Source organism: Martes martes (assembly GCF_963455335.1).
Source record: "Martes martes genome assembly, chromosome: 6".
NCBI classification, from domain to species: domain Eukaryota; kingdom Metazoa; phylum Chordata; class Mammalia; order Carnivora; family Mustelidae; genus Martes; species Martes martes.
The window spans coordinates 15,249,042-15,265,876 of NC_137893.1; the positions used below are offsets into that span (position 1 = coordinate 15,249,042).

The 16,835-nt window shown below is 42.6% G+C and overlaps 1 protein-coding gene across 3 annotated transcripts in view; it reads left to right on the plus strand.

Annotated features, from left to right (window-relative positions):
• The window catches only part of RMND1 (required for meiotic nuclear division 1 homolog), a 41,758-nt gene that overhangs the window by 13,879 nt on the left and 11,044 nt on the right, over nt 1–16,835 (plus strand). For all 3 annotated transcript variants that reach the window (XM_080806031.1, XM_080806032.1, XM_080806033.1), the window contains 7 exons: nt 287–362; nt 4,505–4,544; nt 5,351–5,451; nt 7,690–7,796; nt 8,867–8,931; nt 9,635–9,711; nt 12,297–12,417. In XM_080806031.1, the coding sequence (XP_080662157.1) occupies nt 287–362; nt 4,505–4,544; nt 5,351–5,451; nt 7,690–7,796; nt 8,867–8,931; nt 9,635–9,711; nt 12,297–12,417 (587 nt within the window). The remainder of the gene's footprint in view (nt 1–286; nt 363–4,504; nt 4,545–5,350; nt 5,452–7,689; nt 7,797–8,866; nt 8,932–9,634; nt 9,712–12,296; nt 12,418–16,835) is intronic.

Here is a 16,835-nt window from a genome sequence, read left to right on the forward strand (position 1 = left end):
TGGACTAGTGATTACTGTGAATGAAGATGGTGTCAGTGAGTGGTTTTAAATAGTACTAATAATAGTGTCACAGGTGTTTCAGTGTTTTGTGAAAGTAATTTCTTATAGTCTTTCATTTTCATATGTTGAATACTTTCAGAAACCTGAAAATGGACAGAATGTTACAGAGCACTTACTGATCTACGATGGGTTGATCATAAGGACTTTAATAAAAGTTCATAGGTGACTCGTGAACCTTGAGTCACTGTATGGTGGTAGTTTTTCACGCCTCTATTTCAAATCACAGATGCAGCAAACATTTTGGTGATGGGTGTGGAACACTCTGCTAAAGAAGGTGATCCTGGAACAATATTCTTCTTCAGGTAAGACAAGTGGGCGGCCCTTCTGGGAAATGGGCCTGTGGTCAGATAATGTGGTCTTTTTTTTTCCCCCAAGTGGTAATAACCACAGATAGTTTATTTTTTTTAACTTTTTTTTTAAGATTTTATTTATTTATTTGACAGACAGATCACAAGTAGGCAGAGAGGCAGTCAGAGAGAGAGAGAGGAGGAAGCAGGCTCCCCGCTGAGCAGAGCGCCCGATGCGGGGCTCGATCCCAGGACCCTGGGATCATGACCTGAGCTGAAGGCAGAGGCTTTAACCCACTGAGCCACCCAGGCGCCCCAGATAGTTTATTTTTATCTTTCTGTAATTTTATACCTTTTCTACATTGTAATTTTCTTTCTTTTTCAAATTTTTATTCAAATTCTAGTTAGTAACATAGTGTAATAATTGGTTTTAGGAGTAGAATTTGGTGATTCCTCCCTTATATATAAAACACCCAGTGCTCATCGTAACACGTGCCCTCCTTAATACCCATTACCCATCTAGCCCATCCCCCCACCCACTTCCCATCAACCCTCTGTTCTCTATTGTTAAGAATCTCCCATGGTTTGTTGCCATCTCTCTCTCTCTTCCCCCCACCCTTCCCATATGTTCATCTGTTTTCTTTGTTTCTTAAATTCCACATATGAGTGAGATCATATAGTATTTGTCTTTCTTTGACTTATTTCACTTAGCATAATATACTCAGGCTCCATCCATGTCAATGAAAATGGCTAGATTTCATTCTTTTGGTGGCTGAGTAACATTCCATTATATACCACTTCTTTATCCATTCATCTGTCGATGGACCTCTGGGCTCTTTCCACAGTTTGGCTATTGTTGGTAATGCTGCTATAAACATCAGGGTGCATGTGGCCCTTCAGATCAGTATTTTTGTGTCCTTTGGGTAAATCCCCAGTAGTGCAGTTGCTGGATCGTGGGGTAGTTCTGTTTTCAACTTTTTGAGGAAACTTCATACTGTTCCCTAGAGTGGCTGTATACGAGCTTGCATTCCCTCCAACAAGGTGGTTCCCCTTTCTCCACAACCTCACCAACATCTGTTGTTTTCTGTGTTGCTAATTTTATCCATTCTGACAGGTATGAGATGGTATCTCATCATGATTTTGACTTGTATTTCTCTGACGCTGAGTGATGTCGAGCATCCTTTCATATGCCTGTTTTCCATCTGTGTGTATTCTTTGGAGAAAAGTCTTTTTATATCTTCCACCCATTTCTTAACTGGATTATTTGTTTTTCGGGTGTTGAGGTGGGTAAGTTCTTCATAGATTTTGGATACTAGCCCTTTTTCTGATAGGTCGTTTGCAAATATCTGCTCCCATTCTGTAGGCTGCGTTAGTTTTGTTGACTGTTTCCTTCACTGTGCGGAAGTTTTTTATCTTGATGAAATCCCAATGGTTTATTTTTGCTTTTGTTCCCCTTGCCTCCGGTGACATGTCTAATAAGAAGTTGCTACAGCCTAAGTCCAAGAGGTTGCTGCCTGTGTTCTCTGGCATTTTGATAGTTTCCTATCTCACATTAGGTCGTTCATCCGTTTTGAATTAATTTTTGTGTGTGGTGTAAGAAAGTGGTCCAGTTTCATTCTTCTGCATGTTGCTGTCCTGATAACATGGTCCTTAAACTTGAAGGTGTACCTCCTCCCTTAATAGTAAATGTGTCCAAATATACTTGTGATTTAAACTTCTCCTTTGATACTTATTTGATCTAGGAGGCTTCGTCGGTTTTAGGAATTTTCTGGTCAATCCTGATAACACAAATAATTTTGAAAACAAATAATTTTTCCGTGGCTTGTCCTTCATTTATAAATCCGGGTTTTTGTTTCTGAGAGTATGTAAAGCATCCTCCTTTCCGTTCATCTTCAGGGCTCCCCACCAGACTCAGGCTCCCACCCTGCTGTCTTTTCTTCCTTTTTTTTCTCCTTCTGGAACTCTTTTGCTTTAGTTTTACACCACCTTACCTCTCCAGAGACATCAGACTGGAACCCTGAGAATGGTTATGGTAATAGAAACCACTTAAAATAATTTCATTTTATCCTCACAGCTGTTCAGGAGGCCTATCATTCCCTTTGTGCAGCTGGGGGAACTCAGGGTGTGAGAGACTAAGGGAAGTGTCCAGAGTCATGGGATTGTTCTATGACAGAACAGAAACACATAGAGTGTCTGTAAGAACCCCAACTTTGATAAAAATCTTTGTGATATCAGTGTCTATGGTTGATGATTACTGGAAGCTCCAGCTTGGTTCCTTTCAATGCCTTACCTTCCTTTTGACAGAACTTTGGAGATAATCGAGAGCTCAACACTTGGCCCAAGTAGAATAGCATCCCCTTCGGTTTGGAGGAATTTGGATTTCTGTGGGCATCTAGATGAAAACCAGGAGAGCATCCAGTAGAAATACAATGCAAGGCTCGTATGTAAAGATACATTTTCTAGTAGCCACATTAAGATTTAAATTTGAACCCCAATAATAATATGTGTCACCTGAAATGAATTTTAATCATGTGTTTTATTTAACCCAACATATCTGCAAGGCTATCATTTCAACATATAATCAGTCAATAATTAATGAGATTTTTCCACTCTTCTTTTCACACTGAGTCTTCAAAACCCACTGTGTGGCTTATGTCACTAGTGTCACTTGGTGTGGACCAGGCCCATTCAAGGGCTCCGAGCCCCCATGGCCTCCGAGTGCCACAGCGCATGGCACAGCTTCCTGAATGGAGGGGGCATGATCCCAAGACCTCTCATCTGCCCACAAGTGACCCTCTGCACTAATTACTCCTCTTGCGTGGCTGTGGATACCAACCCCGACCACCTAGACCCTACACCGGTGGGTTCCCGCAGCCGGCTGCCGGTCCCCCTGCCTATCTTCTCGCCCACTGCCAGTCTGTCTGGCCAACACAGACAGGAGCCGGGTTCAGCGGGCGCTTCTGATCCCTACACTCTCCTGCTTCAGCTTCCGTGGAACCCGACCAAACTCCATGTCACTGCCTCTCCGGCCTGATCGCCTGCTGCTTGCTCACATCCACAGCCTTGCAGACAACGAGCTGTTTATTCCGAGCTGCGCCGTGCACCCTCACCCCTTCTCCCTGAGCCCACGGCGTTCCCTCTGCCCTGTTGCCGCCTCGCATTCTCTCCTTTGGCTTAGCCCTACTCGTCCTATGGGAACGCGGGTCCTCCCATGGACATCCCAGAGTACATTCTGCGTAATTCTCTAGTTGTCACCACTCGGCACCTGCAGTTGGAGGTGTGTCTGTCATCAGTCTTTTCTAAACCAGGAGTTCCTCGAGAGAACTAGACCAAACTCATCTTTGTATCCAGTGCAAAGTGCTGACCCACACTGTGCTAACGAACACAGTACTTAAGACACATTTGAAGAACCATAGGGACTACTGAATTTTTACCTCTCCTTCATTTCCACCTTTCTTTCCTCCAGTGCAATAACCCAGAGCCATAATTTCTCCCTCTTTCTCGTATTTTTTTTTTTAATTTACCATCAAAAACTGCACAGCATGTCAAACTTCAGGAAATCAAAGCAAGTTCATCTATGGTTTTTAGACCTCACATTCTTTCAAAGCCAGAACTAGATTCAGGGCCCTCCTGTGGCTTCATCGTACTGCTCCAAGCACTATAGGGATGGGCGGCATTATTCCCAGGGTGCTTTTAGCCATCTTTGGCTTTAATTTATCTCAGGCTCTTTATTCCATAACTATTAAAAGCATGATCCTTTATTCTTTTCCTATAGCAGAATCTGCTATAGATTCTTAATGAGATCTTAATGAGAGCAAGACGGGTCCCCAAGTTTTCCTTATTCTGTACATCAGAATTGAACCAGGTATGAAACAGTTTAGATACATGAAGTTATATAGTATTACAATATTTATTCTGCAAGCCATGTGAGAAATCATGAATTTGGGGGAGCTCAGGTTTTATCAAGAGTTCAATAATAGTTCTTGTTTTCGTAACTCCGTCTAGGAACCATAATGTCAAATAAGTAATAAATCACATTTTTTAAAAAAACGCCTTCTGGATCTCTCCTAGAACTTACATAAGCATGACTTTATGTATAGCCCTAAAGAATATATTCTGGCATTAACTTTGTTGCTTCTTTTATTCTTTTAAATCAGAGAAGGAGCTGCTGTGTTCTGGAATGTTAAAGATAAAACTGTAAGTATATATATACTATAAAAGTGTAAAAAATCTCATTTTCTGAGAAAAAAAGTAGTAATTATCCCTCAATAATCTGAGTCACTGGAAGATAAATTAACAGATAATCCACAACTTACTCGCTCTGTGTTACATGGTATTTATCCTAGCACTTTTGCCTTCTACAATGATTGTGTTTGGGGGTCCTGCATGGCTCAGACGGTTAAGCGTCTACCCTCGGTTCAGGTCGTGATCCTGGAGTCCTGGGATCCGAGCTCAGTGGGGAGTCTATTTCTCCCTCCCCATCTGCCCCTCCCTCCATTTGTATGCTCACATGTGTGCACGCTTTCTCTCAAATAAGTAAAATCTTTAAAAAAAGAACTCATGAGAGCAGAGATTGTCATTTTCTATACCTTGATATTGTTTAAATTTTTACAGTTTTGTAACACATATTTTTTTAAAAGATTTAAAGGCTACAAACCATAATGTTAAACTAGTTGGTTTTCTTTGGGTTGTGGAATTAGGGTCCTTTTAATTTTCGTCTTTATGCCACTCTCTGTTTCCTAAGTATAAAAACTATATAATCTCCTGCTAAGTTTACTATCACAAAGAATTTGCCCTTTCCTTCAAAATTAAGCAGAAGAGCTTTGCACAGTGGCAGGATCACAGCCAGTGAGGTTTTCCCGAGGCACGAGTATTGCAAATTAAAAACTAAACAGAAGAAACATCAGCAAATGTAATGAAAAATGTTAAACGCGTTAACCCTGAACCATAGTTTTGTACTGAGAGAGTCAGTGCAATTCTGGGTTATCTTGCTTCTCTTCCAGATGAAACACGTGATGCAGGTCTTAGAAAAGCATGAAATCCAGCCCTACGAAATCGCTCTGGTGCACTGGGAAAACGAAGAGCTTAACTACATAAAAACAGAGTAAGCAGCATTTTATCAAGTTTACAAAAAGAGCCGCAAGCAGTGAAGGCAATAAACAGCTTAGGCACTTGGAAACCAATTTTAAGACAAAAGTTATTGGTGCAGGGGCACCTGCATGGCTCAGTGGGTTAAGCCTCTGCCTTCAGCTCAGGACATGATCTCAGGGTCCTGGGATCGAGCCCCGCATCAGGCTCTCTGCTCAGCGGGGAGCCTGCTTACCCCCACCCGCCTGCCTCTCTGTCTTCTTGTGATCTCTCTTGCTCTGTCAAATAAGTAACATCTTTAAAAAAAAAAATTATTGGTGCAGATATAAAGCTTAAACAATATAATACGTATTAGTAGGTAAACATAATGGTTTGAACTTGTCAGGCTACCCATAAATTACAATAAATCAGTGTATAACCCCAAAATGGTAAGTGTCCTAACTAAGCAGTCTAAACCAGTAAATGCTGTGCCTTCATCAGAATGAACCTATCACGTTATTCTAGTAAAGGTTTCTCATAAGCCCATTTTCCCCCTGTTGATTTTGAGTGTGGGTGAGGGTGTGATGTAAGAGAACCACTAGTAGAAATGGGGGGCCCACAGGAAGTGGGGGCCCAACATAGCATCCCCAGGGAAGATGTGTGGGTGGGCAGCCCCCCGCTGATTTTCTTGTCTCAGCCAGCAGCGGAAGATGAAGACAGGTGGCAGTGCGAACAAGATCGAGAGGCCCTTTTCGTCAGGGAGTTATCTGGCTAGTGGAATAGGAAAAAAAGAATTCTTTGTATTAAAGGAAGGGTTGAAAGCAAAACTTCAGGAAAATTTGGAAGAAACACCAGCTGTAGAAAGACGAGATGGGATCAGAGCTAAGGACTAAAAGCCAGCAAAGATAAACTACTTGCCTTGTGCCAGGCACTGTTCTAGGTACTTTCCAGGCATCCTTTTATCTAGTCCTGACAAAAAACCCTACAAATGGCATGAACCAGCTTTTCGGACAAGGTTCAGAGCTATTTCGTCCTGCCTTAGGGTACCTGACCAGTGGGTGAGGGCCTGGGCCCAGAGTGGATGCACTTGAAATTGAAGACGTGAACCTGAGACACACAACAGAAGAAAAGCTAGTAGAATTTTATTAATTGTCTTGTTCAGCACTCAGCTTTGTGGCTCTGCTTCCCATGAACCTCCCTTCTGTGCTCTATTTCCAGAGCAGACTGTTGCTAGACACCCACAGACACGCACACACATGCTCACCCAGTACCTTAGAGTCTCTGGAGGAGTAAAGTCCCCAGCTGGGGTCTCTTTGGCTCCCAGATCCCATGTTTGGCCGCATCAGAAAGCCCATCCCAGCCGCCAGCGCCGTGGCTGACACATCAGTCCTGCTGGGGATCCCAGCTCTTGCTGCCTCGGGCGGCTCTGTGGCCAACAGCTCCTTCATTAAAGCATCTGGCACCTCTGCTGTCTGGTCTTTTCTTTCTCCTTCCACCTGAGGGTGTCAGCATTCTGCCTCGCGGCCTCCCATTGGGTCCACAGCTTTGCCCATCTCTTGGCTCACATCTCCTGTGACGGTTTACCCTGTATGTTGCCTGTTTGCTTGTGATGCTATTGTTCCCAAGTTCCCGCCCATCCCCTATGTCTCCGTCCTCGCAAAGGCCTCACACGTGCCCCTCACTGTTTCACCGCTTCCCATCTCGCTCCCCGTTCCCACTGCGTCAGTGTGACTAGATGACAGCGTGACTGTAGAGGACAGTGTGACTGTAGGTGACTGTGTAGGTAGCTTTATATTCACCATTATATTATTCACCATCGACAATAGGGATATATTATATTCACCATTATATATATAATATATATATATTCATCATTTACCATTCATGAGCAATTTATTGGGATCATTTTCCCTTTCTACAAAATATTAAAACACACTTGTTAATTTTTGCTGTGTGGATTTCGTATAAATGAACCATTCTCCTACTGAACATTTAGTTTCTTTTTTGATTTTTTACTGTTAAACAATTCACCATAAAAAAGTTTTTCTACACAGATCTTTCTTTGCATCTTTGATTATTTCCTTAGGATAAATTCCTAGAAGTGGCATTACTCAGATCAAAGGGTATAAGAACATTTATGAGAGTCTTGGTACAAATTGCCAAATGACCTCTAGAAAGAGTATAAGGTGACTACTCCAAAAGGAAAAAAAATTTTTTTAAAGAAAAAGTGCTTTTTAAGATTTAGAAGATAATTTTTTTTTTCTCCTTTTCACAGGGGACAGTCGAAACTTCACAGAGGGGAAATCAGATTAAATTCAGAGCTAGATATAGATGACTCCATTCTAGAGAAATTTGCTTTCTCGAATGCTCTTTGTCTTTCAGGTAAGTTAATGCTACTTGTCAGAGAAAGTGTTACATGGTTTTCATTTCATCAGGGAAGTTTAAGCATTCAGTAAAGAGTTAGGCATGTTTTCACAGATGATTCAGCAAAGCCTTAACATTTCTTTGCAAGAGGAAAAAACAGAATAGAGTGTCTGTGCGAAGGTATTCATTCTCTATTAACTGTATCAGTAAAGCTTTCCCTCTTCAGAAATTTTTGTAGTATTATCCCCTTTGTTTTCCTGTCCTCTCCTGCATGGTGGTGGCTCTCGGGTTGTCTCTAATCCAGGCAGAGGAAGCCCAGTGTGACTGGACGCAGGCCTCTGTGTACCCCGGTTCCTCGCAGCTATGGGACAGAGATCCATGTGCCAAATAGAACTCCAGACATTCGGGGCGCCTGGGGGGCTCAGTCAGTTAAGCGTCTGCCTTTGGCTCAGATCATGATCCCAGGGTCCTGGGATCCAGTCCTGCATCGGGCTCCCTGTTCAGCCCGGAGTCTGCTTCTCCCTCTCCCTCTGCCTCTCTCCCCAACTTGTACTCTCTCTCAAATAAATAAATAAAACCTTAAAAAAAAAAAAATACTGCAGACGTTCTCTAAGAATTGTGTGGCCGTCCCCTACGCTCCGCTGTGGCTGACGTGGCCCAACCGGGAGGCTTCGGGGGCTCGTGAGCCATACACACAGCCCCCAGGAAAGTAAGGAGTAGGAGGGAAGGCAGGGAAGGCTTGGTTCCTGCCCAATCGATAAGCCACGCTTCCCTTCGGAGTGTACCTTGTGCTCTCTGGCTTTCTGAGATGCAGCGGTAGAAAATTAGGAATTCGACCCAATGTCGTAGCAGTCTGCCAGCTGGGCTTGGATGTGTTGTCTTTCCTCCCTCTTTTTCACTTCAGTGTTGAACTTGATCATGAGAATGAGCTCTTCTCAAGTTTCAGTTGCACATTGTTAGCACGTTTGCTCCTTAAACTCTTACTGAAGTGGTGGTGAAGGTACCGGGCAAGTAATTATGCGTTCTGTATAAACATGACTATGAGGATGAAAAAATGTTCCATTGTTACTCCTTTTTTTTTTCCCCAGTGAAACTGGCTATTTGGGAGGCATCACTGGATAAATTTGTTGAGTCTATTCAGTCAATTCCAGAGGTAATTATACCAATTTTATGCTTGTTTTCAAGGATTGGTTTCTGTTTGGGAGAAATATAAATTTCCCACCCTAACAATATACTTAGGAGTACAATAAAGTAGGAATAAATGCTAGAAAAGCTGTACTGAATTTAAGCAAAAACAGAACATTCATTATACCTAAAATAAAAAATTTTATATTTTTTTTTTACTTTTAAAAACTTAGAATTCTAATTACTTTCTTCTGATGGTGTAGTATTTTTAATATAACTATCCTTTTTTAAAAAGTGAGCTGTTTCCTTTCTAAGGAAGAGGATTATGACCAGTGTTCTTGACTGAAAACTATTTTGCCAAATTATGAGACAAATAGTGGCTTGAAAAGTAATAGTTATATCAGAATACACCAAAACTCATTGTTGACTGTAATTTTGTTTTTACTGTGAAAGAATAACAGAATTATACTTGGGAAAAGAGGCCCTGTTTTTTCAATAAGAGATTAGGACTGTAGATCCTAGAAAATGCCATTGAGAAGGGAAATGCAACAAGGGAATATAGAATTTCTACCCAATAAGATGTTGAAATTTCGAAGAGAGATGACTGAGAGACATCATCCAAGGTGTCATTTACATCTGCTCTAGAATGTGCTTTTTGGTCCTGTTACTTGTCGGAGATACATTTGTGTGGACGCATGTATGTATGTGTGTGTTTTTTCCCTCCCAAATAGGCTTTAAAAGCTGGGAAGAAAGTGAAACTATCTCATGAAGAAGTGATGCAGAAAATGGGTGAACTCTTTGCCCTGAGGTAGAATTTTCTCTGTAAATAGATTAACGTATGTATGTAACAGTGTAAAGAAGACGTTGCTGTCCTTATCTAGTAAAAAGCCAGCGTGGGCCTTGATGGGAAGGGCAGCCTCTCTCGCCTCACAGACATGGAGCCAGGGGAGCTCTTTCCCGTTAGAAGAACTTGGGCTGCACTAGGACTGCACTGCAAGACATTCTGTGTGCGCCCAGAGATCGTAACTAATCTACGTTAAACCTACATAAGGGAGCCCAGTAGATGTTCTTGGTAGGTAGAAAGATATATTCTAGAATTTGAGTAATGGGAATTCTCGGTAAAATGATCTCCTCACATCTGGAGAACGTACTGCTCAGCGAAATCAGCCAGTCAGAGAAAGACAAATACCATGTGATTTCATTCGTAGGTGGCATTTACGAAACAAAACAACAAAGGAAAGAGAGACAAACCAAAACACTGACTCTTACCAGTAGAGAGCAGGTGCAGATGGTTTGGGGGGTGTGGGGGATTGTATTAGTAGGAGAAGGGGATTGAGAGTACACTTACCGTAAGGAGCACTGAGCAGTGTATCTAACTGATGAATCACCATATCGTAACCTAGTAGAACTAATATAACACGTAAACTACATCGGAATTAAAATAAAAGCTACATATATATTGCATGATATTGCTAAGTAGAAGCAAGGGCGACGGAAATGTTACATACTGTATGTCGTCCACTCTGAGACACACTGAAAGACGCCACAGCAGAGACGGACGCTGCCAGTGGGGCTCTGAGACAGTGCTCTTTTATCACAGAATTAACCTCTTACACTGAGATAACTCCTTGAGCTTTGTCGGGTGTGCATTCCATCCCATCCCCTCTTGGGCGCACAGAAAAAGAGAGCAAGAGGGAAGGGAGGGCAATGACAACTAAGTGACAGCCGCCACCTGTACGACATCATGCCGTCCATTTTCAGAGATGGGAAGGAACGGTGTCTTAAGACTGACAAAGTACATCGCTGAATCACTTTAAAGAAGTTTCTGGAAAGGTGTCCAGTTTCTTTCATTTTTGTCATTTTACCAGGATTTATGGGATGAAACATCCTGAATCTTGGCACGATTTCACAGGGCAGGATTGTTCAGCGACTTGTCCCTCCAAGAGTGTGTCATGAGCTGTTAGGGATCGCTGTAGATAGTTTGAGAGTTGTTGTCCCACATTCCCCTTAGAGATTGGCCCGGAAAGAAGTGGTCCAGGATTTCTTTACCTGTGCGTTCCTTGTAGCCCAGGGGCCCTGATTCAGGATGCCAACAAAGTAAAAACCCATCCCCCGGGAGTGCCCTGCAGCTCATCTGAAGCCTTGAGCTCTTTAAGTGGCGGAGAAACAGTCTCTAGCCTCTCCTCTTGGTAATGCCAACAGAATGGCAGATTATAATCATATCAAAACGCAGAAATTAGGACTAAATATACGTAGGTTTATGAACAATTTCTGTGGAGTCTTATGTTCTTATCCTACGTTTTCTTCTCTTTACCATGAAAGCACCTGTGTGTGACTAAAAGGAACATGGCAAACCGAATAGATAGCATGGCATGGTACAACAGTGGGATAAAAATTAAGTCCAGGGGCACCTGGGTGGCTCAGTGGGTTAAAGCCTCTGCCTTCGGCTCAGGTCATGATCTCAGGGTCCTGGGATCGAGCCCCGCATCGGGCTCTCTGCTCAGCGGGGAGCCTGCTTCCCTTCCTCTCTCTCTCTGCCTGCCTCTCTGCTACTTGTGATCTCTGTCAAATAAATAAAATCTTTAAAAAAAAAAAAAAAATTAAGTCCAGATTATGTAGGTAGGATCCAATTTGTGTAAACAGACAAAAATGAATATTAATCTTTATCCCGCCATAGATGCATACCTCACATATGTGTTGTGTGTGCACACACGTGAATATATGCGTAGAACAGGTCTGGAAGGACACACTTAAGTGTTCACGGGGCCCAAAGCTGTTTTGGGGTAAGAGGGCTGACTGCTGTTTTCTGAGCTCTTCCCTAGGGCTTTCTTTGCTACAGTGAACAACTGTTTATGCGTTACTTCTGTGCCTTAAATGTTCATCTAAAAGTAAGCACAGGGCTCTTAGGTAAAAAAGTACAAATTAAGGATGCGTGTGTGTCTTTCCTTGTCCAGTGTTCGCACAGAGAGTAAGCGAACAGTGGTTACCTGTGGTGGGTGGGAGAAAGAGAAAGATGAGAATAAGGACGGGAGTGAGATTTGTCGGTTTACCTTTTCTTTTATTTTTAAGCCACGTGATTACCTATCCATCAAAAAATGTCTATTTGTAAAAGTTAATGAAAACAGGAAAATGGCCAGAAATTGAAAGCAAAATGAGAGGGTTTTTTTTTTTCTAACACTTTGTAAGTAACATTAACGTTAAAGATTGAGTTAATTTGGTTGCAAATTTTGAAATTCTTATGTAAATCTTTTTATTTGTGTATTTCTCAGAAGTATTACAAAGGTGAGCGTTAACAAATGTTTTCATAAAATACTTTGTAAATAGAAATAAAATAGGGACTGTGATTTTTTTAATTCAAGATAAAAAAAGTTATAATTTTTGTTTTTTTTTAAGACACCGTATAAACTTGAGTTCAGACTTCCTGATCACTCCCGATTTCTACTGGGACAGAGAAAACCTGGAACAACTTTATGATAAAACTTGTCAGTTCCTTAGCATTACTCGTAGAGTTAAGGTACGTATTTTGCCCTTTTACTGAGAAAGATACAACTCTATTCATAATTTGTGTGATGATGTGAAGAGAAATTTTAAGTAAATGTGTTTAACTGGTTTTGGAGAAGTATCTTGTTTGACTTTGATTCTGATCTCTGGATTTCCCCTTCCCCGTCTTCTGGGTACAGACACTTTTCAACACTTTTCTTTATTGCATCAAAGAATATTTTGATAGTTGCTCTGCAGACTAGGTAAAAAGAGTTTTAGAGGCCTACTCTTCCTTCACCAAGCTCTTGTCAAGTCTCAAGCAAGACTTGAACCCAGGAGTTCATGGCTCCTGGAACTGTGTTGGTGGCAGCGAGAACAGAAATGAATTCAAGAAAGAATTCTCTGAGATCAAGCAGTTGGCTTATGGGAGGTCAAGGACAGGGAAGAGTCAAGGATGACTGACGTTTGCCTGGGAGTGACAGGTAGGAAGGTGGCAAAACACAGACAGGTGGGGCCAGGGGAGTGGAGGAGGAAAATTTAAGATACGTTGAGAGTAAGTGGCAAGAAGCCATCCAGTGAGAACCATCACTCATTAGAAGCATCAAAGCAAAGTTGTGAAGAGTGACATAGGTATGAAGAGAATGATGAAAGTGGGTGAAGGTGATCGTGATGGAGGTAAACCATAGGGGGAAGGGAAACAATGGACGTTGTAGGGTAGGAAGCAAAATGGATGTTGTATGATGTGCATGTAGTTCTATGACCTTTTATTACGTTGAGGTCCATGTAACCACGCGGTCAAGATGCAGAGCTGTTCTGTCCCCACAAAGATCTCCTTGAGCTGCCCCTTTGGAGTCACCCCGCCTCCCCTCCCCCATCATCCTTAACCCCTGGCAATGACTAATCTATTCTCCATCTCCATAAAATGTTCTGTAAATACCGTCATACAATGTGCTTTTAAAGCTGACTTTTTTCATTGAGTATAATGCCCTTGCCATCCATCTAAGTTGTCGTCTGTGTCCAACCCTTGCCCTCCTGTGCATTACTTAAACACTTTTTGGAATTCCATTTTGATTCATCTATCTGTATATTTTTAGTAAACCTCTTTGAATAGATATTTAGTGCTTTCCCTAGATATTCTCTTGTGCATACATAGCTGATCACAGGCTACTCATTTTGACATTTTACCAGGTTAAATCAAGTACAGAAATCTGCTACCCTTTACATCCCTTTACCTGCCACCTTTTACAGTGTTCTGCAGACATTTGAGAACTCCATCACTGTTACAATTTTTGCTTTAACCATCGAATATAATTTAGAAAACTCAAGAGGAGGAGGAAATTCTATTGTATTTACCTATATTTTTATTTTTTCTGTCGTTCTTTTTTCCTTCATGATGTTCCATGATTTCTTTTATTGATTCCTTCCTGTTTCAAGAACATTCTTTAGTTATTCCTTTAGGATACATCTGTAGAAACAGTCTCCTAGTTGTCCTTTGTCTGAGACTCTTGATTTCCTCTTCCTCCCCAGAGGATATTTTCACTGGCTCTAGGATTCTGGGCTGACTGTTCTCTTCCAGCACCCAAAAAAGTGCTGTGGCATCTAGTTCTGGGCTGCTCGGTTTCTGATGGGATAACGTGAACATCAGGTCCTTTCCTACACTCCCACACGTACGTGAGGCTCTGTTCACTTGTTCTGTAGTCTGTTTCCTCTGCGGTGTTCATATGGGATAACTTCCATCGTTCTGTCTTCAAGTTTACAGATTCTTTTTGCTGCCGAGCCCATCGTTGGGTTTTTTATTTTGCTTATTTTATCTGTCTAAAGATACAATTATAAAATTTCCCTATGATTCTTATGCTTTCTAGCTCTTTGCTGGGACTTTGGTTTGTTTTTGTTTGTTTGTTTTTCATTTATTTCAAGCATGTTCATAATGTGCTTATTGAAGCAGTTTTATGATGACTGCTTTAAAATTCCGTTCAGATCATTTCAGCATCTGATTTATCTTGATGTTAACACCTACTGATTGTCTCTTCTCAGTGGCTCCCACCCGAGTTAGTACCTCCAGTTGCCCTCATTGCCTCAAGGGTTATGTTCAAGTGTTTTTGCTTCAGATACAAGGACCTTCACGTTCTTTCCTCTTTTCCAGTCTTACTTCCTCGTGCTTCCCCACATTCATCCCATTGCCCGTCAAAAATAAATGATGTACAGGGCTCAGTTGGTTGAGCATCCAGCTCTTGATTTTGGCTCAGGTCGTGATCTCAGGGTCGTGGGATCAAGCCCTGCATCAGGCTCTCTCCCTTCCCCGGATTGTGAGTGTGTGCACTTTTCCTCAAACAAATAAATAAAATCTTTAAAAAAAAAAAAAAAAGAGATACCAGCAGCTCTGGTACCTACATATTTTCCTCCAGGCCAGACATTTTCCCTCGAATAACATCGAAGTCACCTTAGTTGTCACTGACCTTGTTACTGCTTGCCTGTATGGGTGGTTTCCGGCGCAGGAGAGCAGAGGTCATGGCCAGCAGTCAGGGAAGGAGGCCCATCCTAAACTGTGCTGCTTTTAGCTGATGCAAGAGGATTGATCAGTGATACTCTTAAGATTCAAATGTCAGTGGATTCCAAAATGGGTTTAGATATTAAATGACTAACTAGACAGGGTTTGATAATCCAGATATCTGCTCAGACATGAAGAGCATTGGACTTGCGTGGTTGTGGACTGGGCTGAAGTTCCAGAAGCTCTAAAAGGGATGCTAAACGCTTTACGGAGTTGAGGGACCCCCTGTGGTTGTGTTGTTAGCTCTCACTGTGAAACAGACTGTTCCAAAACTGAGTGGCTTTAAACAGCACTTGCTGCCTTACTGTCTGTGGGTCAGGAGCCCGGGTCCAGCTCACCCAGGGCCTCCGGCGCACTCTCTCTCTCTCTCTCTCTCTGTGGTCTCAGGGATCAGCTGGGAAGGTGAACTTCCTAGTTCACTCATGTGTTGTTGACAAGATTCAGTTCCTCTCGGGGTGTTGGACTAAAGCCTCAGTTCCTCCCGAGCTGTTGGCCAGAGAGGCCTCCCCCAGTTCCCCGCCCCATAGTCTTCTCTGGGGAGCAGGCACCTCGCAGCATGGCGGCTTGTTTCATGGGGCTGAGCAGGTGAGAGAAGGGGGGCAGAGCACTACCAAGATGGACCCACAGTCTCTTGTAACCTAATCGCAGCAATTACAGCCTATCACTTGCGCTGTGTTCTTTTTGACAGAAACAAGTCACTGGGCCCAGCCCACAGGCCCAGGGAGGGGATTGCACAAGGGTATGAATGCCCAGAGATGAGGACCTTTGGGTGGCGTCTTGGTTGGGTGTCTGCCTAACACAGACTTCAGGTTTTGAAAAAGGTGGAGAACATTTTTAGAAGCCTTCTTGGTCAGCACCATGACCTGCGTCATTCTCGCGGCGCTGTTACTTTAGTGACGCCCTGCTTCACGCCACCACAGGCCCCGCCAGCAAGCATCACTGGTCTCATGTTCTGAATCATCAGTAAGCCAACTGCCACTGCCACTTGGCTTGGGCAGGAAGGTTGATGCCAAAGAAATGAGCTGATCTTTCACCTGAAAGGTGGCCATCTTTATGTGTCTGTCCTCACTGTACAAGGTGGAATTACTGGCATCAGGTCTACAACTGAGGACACCTTGCGTGAAGAATACCTTGACAACCAGATGGTCAGCTAATTCATGGCCAAGATCAAATGCAAACAGAAGACAAACATCGGTGAGAACAAAAGGGCTGTGTAGGCTCCTCCCCGCCATGTGTACTATGCTGAGTATCCTCTGTCTTCAGTATCCAGGCCAGTTGGAGACTGAGTCCCTCCATGAAAGGATTAACATGTAACCACTATCACCCATCAGCAGCTGGGAGAATCAGATGCTAACGAACCCAGTCTTTGGCCCCCTGGACCCGGGGAGAAAGCCCCATGCAGAGCCAGCTAGACAAGGCACTAACCCTCCGGGTGGCTTTATCATAGCCCCAAGATTTTAACATCTCCTATGAAAAGAAGTAAAACCTAATTTATTCACAGATGACAGGATCTTGTATGGAGAATGTCCTAAAACATCTACCAAAAAAGCTACTAGAACAAATTAGTGAATTTACCAAAGTTGCAAATTCTAAGGTCACTATATAAAAAATAATTCTTTTTCTTTATACTACCAATGAACAATTGGAAAATGAAAATTTTGAAATACCATTTACAATAGCATCAAAACCTCAGATTACTTAGGAATACTTTTTTTTTTTTAAGATTTTATTTATTTATTGGACAGAGAGCACAAGCAGGGGGAGGAGCAGGCAGAGAGAGAGGGAGACGCAACCTTCTGGCTGAGCCAGGAACCCAACTCGGGGCTCAATCCCAGGACCCCAGGATCATGACCTGAGCCGAAGGCAAACGCTTACCCAACAGAGCCAGGCAGGCGCCCCTCTTT